The 11,077-nt window shown below is 40.0% G+C and overlaps 1 protein-coding gene across 6 annotated transcripts in view; it reads left to right on the top strand.

Moving 5' to 3' along the window:
- Window positions 1-11,077, top strand: part of thrb (thyroid hormone receptor beta) — a 99,571-nt gene that overhangs the window by 80,485 nt on the left and 8,009 nt on the right. For 4 of the 6 annotated variants that reach the window (XM_087175834.1, XM_087175833.1, XM_023413196.2 and 1 more), the window contains 3 exons: window positions 9,714-9,814; window positions 9,919-10,066; window positions 10,794-10,999. In XM_087175834.1, coding sequence (XP_087031960.1) covers window positions 9,714-9,814; window positions 9,919-10,066; window positions 10,794-10,999 — 455 coding nt within the window. Of the gene's footprint in view, window positions 1-7,860; window positions 9,004-9,713; window positions 9,815-9,918; window positions 10,067-10,793; window positions 11,000-11,077 lie in introns of those variants that run through there. The other 2 variants (XM_023413194.2, XM_023413195.2) reach the window with 2 other exon arrangements.

Here is an 11,077-nt window from a genome sequence, read left to right as displayed (position 1 = left end):
GGCCCGTTTCAAAAAGCTGCTGCTAACAGACACATTCTTAAATGAAAGCAACACACAGAGTTTTTCACTGACTGAAGTTTCCGTGACGCCCGGCAGCTGTTTTATACTCTCTCCACCGATCGCTGGTGCGTTCGAGGACACTTTCGTCGGTGCTGTTACAGCTTCGAATGACCTTTTCACAGAGACGCCCCCCCAAGCTGCTGGGGAGGGGCCGGACTAATTTCTGGTCCTTGCCTGATGACTGTCGACATAAAAGCATGATTTTTTAAAGTTTTTAAAGGGAGTTTGAGGGAAGTGTCTTGATTTAGATTTAGGTTTGACTGACTTCAGTGTGTCTTTGATTGAAATTGCACGTTTCTCCAGCGGCGTCGCCGATCGATGGCGTCAGTGTTTCTCTACATTTTACCTCCCTGCGTTTTCTGTTCATGACCTGGAGGTGTCGTCCTTCATCTTTTTGTCTCTTCAGCCCAAATTGTTTATCTCCTCTCCTGCTCTTTATCTTAACGCTCACTCAGTAACACAGCGAGCGTCATTCGCATTCTCAGAAACACCGGAGCCTGAAACATCAACAGGCCGAGTTTCATCAAGACTAACGGGTTCACAGGTTCATTATGCAGAAGACGGTCCGTTGTCACACTCCACTGCTGCAGAAGTAAAGGGTGTTGAAGCCCGTTGTATCGTCATGGGAACGGTCTGTTCTGTGTAAATCCAGTCCTCTTGCCTCTCTCCACTGTCCGGGGAGAAGCTGGCGTTTGTCCCCGTGTGACATCATCATCACCGCCTGTGTCTCAGCCGCTCAGCCGAACCAGACACGTGTTCACATTCACACTGAGCAGCATAATGTTTGTCATTTTATTTTGTTTCCTCCTTCTCTCTCTCTTTCTCTCTCTCTCTCTCTCTCTCTCTCTCTCTGTGCTCAATGTACAGTTTCCTCAGTTTTCTCCTGTGTGTGGTGACGTCGGCCCGTGTTGTTGTGGCGTGTAGGTTTAATTGAGGTTGAGTCGTGTGCGTCTCCGGTGAGATCTCGCTGCGGTGATGTTTGGTCTCTGGAGATCGCCGCGTGATGATGATTCGCTCCTTGTATCTCGCTCTCTGCAGTAGCTCATTCCCACACGCCTTAATGAGGTCAGTGAAGGGAGCAGCAGCAGCTCTGATGAATTGTTCACGACAGTGACGATGGCCAGAGTCTATAGCTGTAAAAAAAACAAAAAACGTTTAATACGTGAGCTGAGCAAGAATCAGGGCACATTTGTTGGATATATTCTTTCACTCAAACTCAATATCTCATGGGGAAGAGCAGAACTCCCAGGACCAACGTCAAAAAACACATTATTATATATGTATTAGGCCTATATTAGATTTTAATTTGATCATTTTCTGCAAGACATTAGTTTCACATATGAATTTAGCTTGTTTGTCAATTTGAGGAACAGATCACAGTATATATATATATATATATATATATATATATATATGATATCTTGGATATACTGTATATGTTAGGATCTATGAGGCCTCAGCAGAGTTTCATTCTGTATACTTCATGCTATAAACTGACTCCGTTTTAAAGCCCAGTTGTAAGGATTTAATGATATATTTTTAATGTGGTCACATGATGTCAGTGACGCAGAGGGGAGGGGCTTTCAGCCTTTGAGCTGCACTTGAACCTTGAGCGGCTGCGTCGCCCCCTGGTGGATCCGGGCAGGTTTTAAAAGTGCTTGTGAACGCTCTGTGACCTCCCTCATACTTTCACATTACTGAGCAGAAATCTCCTGCACTTGTCCAGTAAATACAAGGATTTCTAACCATGAGTGAGACAGTTTTTTGTTTTCCTTTCAGTGACTGTGTCGCAGCTCTAACAGAACGAAGGGGAAGCCATCCTTCCTTCGCTCTGTAGGAGAAGCTCTGACTATTTAAGATGAATGACTTGGAAAAAAAGAAAAAAGAACAGTATCTAAAATAGACACCTTCATTCTGAAGTGCAGGGTAATCCTCTCAAACTTTAAACTTTACCAATGGGAGCCTTCTGCTGTTCCCCAGAGCTTAACCTGAACTTTAAGGGGAAAGGTTCACCCACTAATGTGCCCTCCTTCAGGTAACGCAGAGTATCCGGGGACATCTGGCTCAGGGCGTCACGTCAATCGATGGCCCGGGGTAAAAGAGATTCCCCACATCCAAAAATTGTTCATGACCGGCCATGAACCCCCAAAGGCCTAAATTAATCAATCAGGGAGGGAATATATCTGTGCATAAGCCTGCTGCAGGGCCACTGCGCTGAGCTGCCGTCCAGTTCCTGTCGGTGGGAGCGGATTGTTGTGAAGAACTCGTAGTTATTTAAGATAGAAAAAGGCCTCGGCCGTTCGTCAGGACGCAGCTGCTGGAGCGTGTTCACACAGATATTTACTCAGCGTTATTTCACACAGGGAAATATTCTTCTGGACTGATCGTTCCAACATGTTTTCATTAGAGAAAGGTTAACAGAAAAGATTTAAAAAAGAGAGTCTGGGTAAGTAGAGAAATGTTTAGATATAGTGTTAAAGTTGTTTTAGATTATGCTGTTTCGAAACAAACCAAATGTTTTTATGTAAATGTGATTTAAAGCTGCCTCTGAAAGAGTTTTTGTATAAACTTTTATATTAAAGTAAATACAAAGTACTTGCTTTATTTAACTAGCTTTTGTAGAGAGCTTTTAATCGTATTATGTAATTTAAAACATTTTAATTTGTGCTTCATGAATATCTGAATAAATTAAAATGTTAAAAAAAATGTTTTTAATAAAAAACAATTAAATCACAATATTATATTTTAATGTAATATTTAATATAATTTTATAAAAAAGTATGAATATAAAATATAATATAATGAATAAATGCACATGTAATGACGTATGAAGAGGAGGTTGTACATTTGGTATGAATGAATCTATAATAATAGATATAAACGTGCTTCTTTAGAAAACCATTCATTTTTATAGCTGTACAACAAAAGCTAACCTAAAAAATCTAAACTTCTTTACCCAAAATCAATAATGAGAAATAAAAATAATTAGTGACACTCGACAGATTCACGATGAAACGGCTGAAATGGAAAAAGCGTAGGTGTTGACTGCGTCCACTCAGACGACAGATTGTTTCGGGGTTAGACTCTGTCTGATCGACGCTTAACGGTTCAGGCAGTTTCTTTAAGAAAACTCCAAACAAGATTAGCGCGTGGCAAGGACATCACCTCGCCAAAAAGTTAAACTGGTATCAAGCCTTCTTTGAAAGCAGATTTGCCTCATTCGGCCTGCCTCTTACCAGCTGTTGCATGTTGATCACATCTACCGGCCACACACTCACACTCAGTCACTAATCCCATGATAAGAATTTTAATGCAGACTAAACACTGGCCATTCATTGATTCTCACGTTTTGCACAATTACATTTAGAAATAAATACAAACGGATAAATAAAGATCCAGTTTGACTGTGAAAGTGGAAAGAATGATTCCAGGTTCCACGTGTGCATTTTCAAGCAACATTATTATCATTATTGCAGCGAGTTTAAAAGAAAAACAGTTTAAATAATTCATTCTTGATAAAGTGCCAGTTCAATTCAAATCATGTTTTAATATTTTTACTAAGGACCCAGTGAATCTGATATAAAAGTCAAGTCAACTTTATTTTGAGAGCACATTTGAAAACTTGAGCTGAACAGAGTAAATAAAAGCAAGTAAAACAAATGTATAGAAACACAGGATAAGCATGGTAAATATACTGTATACAGAACATGTAAAACACACTCACAAAAACAAGAACAAGCAGCAAATATACAATTATCACCATGACAACAGACTAAAAGGTCAACAAGCTAAAAAGACCAGTCAATAAAAATATGTCTTTAGCTGAGATTTAAAAATCGAGATGGAGGGAGCACATGTGATTTCAAATTGCAACTGGTTCATTTATATATATGTGTATATGTTTATATATATATATTTATGTATATTTATGTGTGTGTATATATACACACACACACATATATATATATATATATATATACACACATTGCGAATATCATAAATCTCACTTTCATATATTAGAACTCAGATTGTAATAAGAACTGTAAGAACTGTCATAAGTAAATAAGTAGTACCAGTATCTTTTTGTGAAAACTTCACAGTATGTACTTGTAAATACATGTACTTGTACTTAAAGGTATAATATGTCACTTTTCTATATTTAAACAAAAAACGACTAAACTTATGTTATATATAAATAAATATAAATATGATGATATAAATCATAAAAATGAATAAATAAACAAAAATATGAACTTTTTACAATATATTTGTTTTCAACTGTACAGTATAAATGAAGTGGCTGAAGGATTTGAATCGTTACCAGAGGAAGGAGGTGATCGAGCGTTAGCAGCGACTCCCCTCACAAACTTCTCTGGAACGTGAAACTGTCTTATTCGGTGTTTCCACCTGTTGTAATCACCTGATCCAGTTGCTCTGGAGAGGGGAAGAGAGCGGCGGTGGGGAAGACAACAACTCCCACGATCCCACGCCGCTTCGCAACGTTTCGATGTCGGTCAGCAGAATGACATATCGTGCATTTAGATAGGAACTGCTCACTGTTCACGTTACGCTGTAAAGTGGTAATTACACATCTGAACACGCCTCACACCGAGTCTGCTGACATTATAGCTGAACAGTTATATTAACAATACTTCAGAAGGTCAGGTGATAACGTGTTGCAGTTTCTACATAGTTGGTTTGACTCTTGTAAAATTAACTTTACAACAAATTAGTTCAACTAATTAACAATTTAAATATGCGGCATTTTCTAATTTGACTGTGGCTTCTGACCACATGTGAAAGGCTTCATACTCTGTTTGACTTTTTAAATATATTGTTTTGTAAAATCAAAGTGCCTTAATTGTTTTTACTTTATTTCTGTGTTTGATTGGGACGATGCAGTTTGACCTAGTTCCAACACAAAGCATGGAAGCGACGTGTTGCACAGAGTTTACAGCTACATTTTATTGTTTTTTTATTTTTATTTTATTGCCGATGTAAGACTTACAGAGAACCAGAGACTATGACTACACCGCAGTGAGTCATTGAACACAACTGTCAGGTTTCATCCTCAGTCTGTTTTATATGTTTGCGTCTCCGAACATGAACGCGTCGCTGATTCGCACATCATCTCATTCTCCGCGACTAATGAGATTTGGAAAAAATAAACAGATGCTCCACAGTCACAAATGTCACCCAACACTTCAGGTCGGTTGACATGTTTAAGTCGCTCTAAGTGTCATATTATATCCGGAGACGTAATCCTTTCATCAGGATCTGTGTCTCCGGATTGCCACCTGTATTACAGGATTATCATCAACTGTTTACAGTAGGAGGGAATCCTGATGTAGGGACAAAGCAGAGGACAATGTCCTCAGTAAAGTCAATACAGTCATTTTACTTCTCCACCGTTGTTTATATTTTTCAAACCGGTGGAGGAGTCACAGAGAGTATTCATAACATTTCATTAACTAATGTTCATCAATGTCAGCAAGCAAAGTTTATACGTGTTGCACTTCTCGCAGACACGTGTCACAAAGTTCTTCACCATCAAATGAATAAAAATCTATTGAAAGAATTCAAATCAAAATACATCAGATAAAAGCAAAGTGAAACACAGACACAGGTTGAAAGCGTAAAATACCACAAAGCTTCTGAGGATGAGGATTAGAAATTAAATATAAAATATATTTCAAAAGTCAAAAAATCACTCTGATTCAAATCTTCTGTAAATCACGAGGAAATTAAAAGTAAATGACACTGTAATTAATGACATTTGAAACATGCGGAAAGATTTCGTGACATTCAAATCAAGTCGAACACTTTTTCGGGTTTTAAGGGAAAACAAAGTACGTCACTTTGTTTTACATTAATTAAAATGTGAGTTGCTAAAGGCTAAAACTTTTATTTTTCAATCATTTCCAAACACACAGTGATATAGCAGAGCTGCATTTATAAATCTTATTAAACAAAAACAAAAACTGTGAAAAACAATCAAGACCTTCAACTTTTTTGAAAACTTTTCAAAAAGTGCGCAGGAACCTTTAATTATCTGTATTTTTCCTGATAATCCGGCGCACTGCGAGTATTGATCGTGTGCAGCCAGTGTGCAGAAGCGTGCAGACCGGCTGTGATGCAGAGATTTCAGATCAGTGCAGGCAGCAGGGATTTTAAAGTGCACGCATCTTCACTCAGACTTCGCCATGTGTTCACGCATTCGCATGTCTCCCATGTTTGTGACCCACCTCTATGATCCATTAACCAGTTCTAGTGTTTAGCCGGTCTGGGCGCTTGGTAAGAAGATCAGAGGCAGCTGATAAGAGACCAAACTGTCTGGAAATGAGAACGGAAGCTTTTTACAGACGATAACGACACAGACATTAAAAAAATAAAAACAAGTTAATGATAAGTTAATATTCTGGAAACAAATCTTTTTTCTTTTTTCATTATTATTTTCCATTAAGACTGGTCTGTTGCTCGTCTCATTCAGACTTCCTCGTGTTCCTTGATGAGCGGACGAGGATCACAGAGATGAATTTGTACTAGTGATAGTGAAAAGGGCAAAATTAATTATGTTTCAAGTGCAGTTAAACATTATTTCCTCCCTCTTCTGTAATCACTTTGGAGCTCGCTCTCTCTCTCTCTCTCTCTCTCTCTCTCTCTCTCTCTGTCTCTCTCCATGTGCCTCGAAATAGAAAAGTAAATTATGCCTCACTCAGATTCACATGACAACTTAATGAGCCCCGGTTAATTACTGCGCTCGTGAGAATGTTAGGAACTAAAATGGAAAAGATTGAGAAACACTTTCTTAATTCTTAACTGTCGATGTCTTTTTTTTACTTTTTTTATATAGTTTCAATCCAGTTTAACTAGTAATTCACAACCATGATGGTCCAGCTTTGAATTTGTCTTTTTGCAAATGTGTTATGCTAGATAGAGCTAATTTCCATATTACAACATATTATAAACAGTTATGCAAAATTCTATTAATATTGCATTTATTTTTGATTTGGCTTTAAACTTTACAGAACAATATATATTCAAAATATCAGAGAAAGTAGTTGTTTGAATGAAAAGTGAAAGTAATCACATGGATTCATGAAAATCTGTCACATTTAACAAACTAGAAAAATTAGTTTGCTGTTCGTCCAACACTAATTGGTTTCTTCGGTATCATCAATTACTAGTTAATTAACTACCGAACAATCAGGAGTTCCTTATTTATTTGTCTATTTATTTACTTTGATTCCTAAAAGTTTCATGTCCGTTTGTGTGTTTGTGTGTGTTTGTGTTCACGTTAAACATCATCTCTAAGAACCACTTCACCGGTGAAGTGTGACGCTGTTTCATTATTGAAGAAGGCATTATGAATCCCAACAGATACACATCCTCGCCATAAGGCTTATCCCATCTTTATAGAACAGGAGGCCTAATCAATATGGCTGAGTACGTCCGGTGTATTATCTGAAACAGATCACGCAATGTGTCGTGTGGCTTGTCTTTAACATTTTGTGGAACCAATATTGATTTTGCGAATAACGGCCGTTGTTGTTTCAGGCTGAAGAGTGTCATCACCAAACTATGTTAAAAAAAAAAAACTTTTATTTTGAAAGAATTTAGTATAAATAATACAGAATATAATTAATGGGGGAAATGTGTGTTTTGTTATTTTTCTTAAATTTATTTTTATCATTAAAGTTACACTTTATTTTCTTAATTTGATTTATCCAGTAATTTAAGTGAAGTTATCTTTTATTTTGGTGATTTTTCTTGCCGTTTATTCATATATATTTAAATTCTGTTAAAGCTCTGTCTTTCTCTGTACATCAGTCTCACAGTAGAGGTTAAATACATATTACCGTCTTACTGGTAAAAGTGTGTTACCTCAGACATCCTTGTAAAATCTCCTTAGTGCCATAGGGTTTGCTAAATAGGATATATTCGCTAATAGGAATAATTGTATGGCAGTGAGCTAAGTGGGCTTGTTCACGGATTCTGTTTAAAATACCCACAGGATAAGCACAGGAGTTAATGCACAGAGGTTAAAGGGTTGGAGAGGCATCTGGGTCAAGAGAAATACTAATTTCCAGAAATCGGAGAAAAACCCCTTTAAAGTGATTTTTCAACTCTTCACTCTTTTTTGGAAGTTTTTTTTTATTTTATTTTATTTCTCTTTTCCTCCCTGAGAATTATTTTTTTCCGCTCGGTGGATGTTCTTCGATGGTGTTTACCGTAGGTGCAAACACGCGAGGTCTTAATCTGTGACATCACCGCTGTCTGTGGCACATCAAGGATTTGGGGAGTATAAGATTAGAGCTCTGCATCGTCATAAATCTCTGCCTCTCGATGCAGCCGGCCAGAGGCGGGTGGGGTAGTTGAGAGGTTGTCGTCCGTGGTCTGTGGGTAAAATGTTGGATGGTCTGTGTCGGCTCGACCTGTGTGAAGTTTATTTTTCTAACCTGGAAACCTCCGACTGTCCGTTCAGGTTTTTTTAGGACCGGTTATTTTATTTTATTTTATTTTATTTCATTTTTTATTTTTATTTTTTTGAGAGTTTACCCAGAACTTTTCCGGGTTCTCTTCTGCGTCTCTCCATGATGAACTACTGCATACCAGACATGTATGAGATGCCTCACGTCGGAGTGGGAGGCTACGCCATGCAGGGCGGCGGCGGGGAGCACTGCATGTACCCGGGTGAGGGGCCCGGGTACGGCCACTGTGAGCCCCAGCCGCTGCACCACCACCCGCCCTGCGTGGAGCAGGCGTGGCTGCCCGGCCAGCACTACTCGTGCTCGTACGCCGGCGGGGGCCCTCCTGTTTATAAGAGCGAGTTCTGCAGCATGGAGATCCCGCTCAGTCACTGCCACCATCAGCCCGAGTATTTCCCCGAGATCAAACCCGACTTCTCACACCTGCAGTGGATGCAGGGGGCGCACAGGAAAGGTAGATCGTCCGGATCGTGGTTGTTTCCATCGTCATGGTGAAAGAGGGTTTTTCAGTTTGGCTTTAAAAGCGTTTGAAATTGTTTCCTCTCCCTGGATGATCGTGTCTTCCGTATTTCTTTGTGATTTAAAAAAAATAGTTTTGGTAATTAGTGATGAGTCCTCCTTAATCAATGAATCAATGATGTCTGGGTTTTTCAAATTAAGTCTGATAAGCGTAAATCCAAGCCTTAAGGTCAGAGTTTGTGAGGCGGGTGTGGGGGCTCCTTATTGATTGATGTTGAGGCAACAGAAGGCTGATGCAGGATGAATTATTGCTTTCTTCACAAACCCCCTCTCCCAAAAAAGTATTGATCGGTTTCTTAACCTCTGGTCTCTGAGGTCAAAGCGATGATCTCATTAAGCTGAATCTCAGAAAACAGGGCAGGTGTTAACGCAGCGAGGCAACGGCGTGATCTGTGAGAGGTCGCTGCTATTGGACGCACAGTCAGTTTATCTAAAATTACAACAATAAATGTTATTTATAATTAAAATGAAATCTTAATTTACCAGTTAATAATAATTAAATCAACATTAATGAAAAATATGGTTAAAAATTTGAGGAGTGTGAGTGTGAGACGTCCCAATGAATGAAACCAAAGCTATATATTTATACATATACATATATATAAATGAAGAAGTGTAATATTAACGCTGTGTTCTCCTCTGCAGGGTACATACCGAGTTACCTAGACAAGGATGAGCTCTGCGTTGTGTGTGGGGACAAAGCCACCGGCTATCACTATCGCTGCATCACCTGTGAGGGTTGCAAGGTAACACGAGCGAATGAATATCATCATCAATCATCATCACCGTCATCGTCATCGTCATCATCGTTTTAAAACAGCTCTGAACAATTTGACCGTCTGCTCTCCAGGGTTTCTTCAGGCGGACGATCCAGAAGAATCTAAACCCGACCTACGCCTGCAAGTACGAGGGGAAGTGTGTCATCGACAAAGTGACCAGGAACCAGTGTCAGGAATGTCGCTTCAAGAAGTGCATTGCGGTGGGAATGGCGACCGACTGTAAGTTTGATTTTGTTTTTTTGTATGGGGGGAAGATCCCCTCAGTGAAGTATTAGTGTGTTTCTATCTGCTTCTTCGTCATGTTTGTTCTTTATGCATCTCACACTAAAGTTAAGAGCCGTACGATATGCAGAATGAACGATGGGGAATGTGATCTGTAGGCCGGTGGCGTCTCTGTAGCAGGACGACACTGATGGAGCTGACGGTGCACAACAATCCTGCGATTTGGACGTTGCACTTGGGCGTATCGCGATTTCGATTATATCTCGATTAATTGCGCAGCGCTGCTCCATTTCAGGAGTGTTTGCTTCTCCAAATGTAGACGTACTCCGGGTGGAGACTCTCTTGAGGTGACGAATGTGTTTGACCTGAATCTAAAACTTCTCGTCGTCGTCGAATCGACTTCAAAGTCCCCGAGCAACAACATGTTGCACGTGTTGTATCGCTCGCTGATTGTAACTCCCCCGAACTAACAGTGATCTGACGGTGTCGTGCTTCACGACTAAACAGTCGTCTGTGATTTTCTTCTGTTTGAAAAGTTCATTTCTGCCTTTTTATTTTGTAGGACTGAAAACTTCAGCAGCAGTGCTCTGTATTTTCAGTATTTTCAAATATATCACCAGTTTGTCATGTCATGCGTTTCCCTCCTCCTCCTCCTCCTCCTCCTCCTCCTCCTCCTCCTCCTCATTCCTGTCCACCCTCATTGTCTCCCCTCCTTCCACCCCAGTGGTGCTGGACGACAGCAAGAGGCTGGCCAAGCGGAAGCTAATCGAGGAGAACCGGGAGCGCCGTCGGAGGGAGGAACTGCAGAGGACGGTGTGGGACCGACTGGAGCCCACCCAGGAGGAGTGGGACCTCATCCGTATGGTGACTGAGGCCCATATGGCCACCAATGCCCAGGGCAACCACTGGAAGCAGAAACGGAAATTCCTGGTGAGATATCCTCCCTCCCTCCCTCCCTCCCTCCCTCCCTCCTGACCACAGCCTTCATTGTATTGATTACCCTGCCTC

The sequence above is a fragment of the Seriola lalandi genome, unplaced genomic scaffold (assembly GCF_002814215.2).
Source record: "Seriola lalandi dorsalis isolate HSWRI2012SDOR001 ecotype SW California unplaced genomic scaffold, Sedor1 jcf7180002054505, whole genome shotgun sequence".
Taxonomy (NCBI): domain Eukaryota; kingdom Metazoa; phylum Chordata; class Actinopteri; order Carangiformes; family Carangidae; genus Seriola; species Seriola lalandi.
This window is presented reverse-complemented; position numbering and strand designations above follow the sequence as displayed.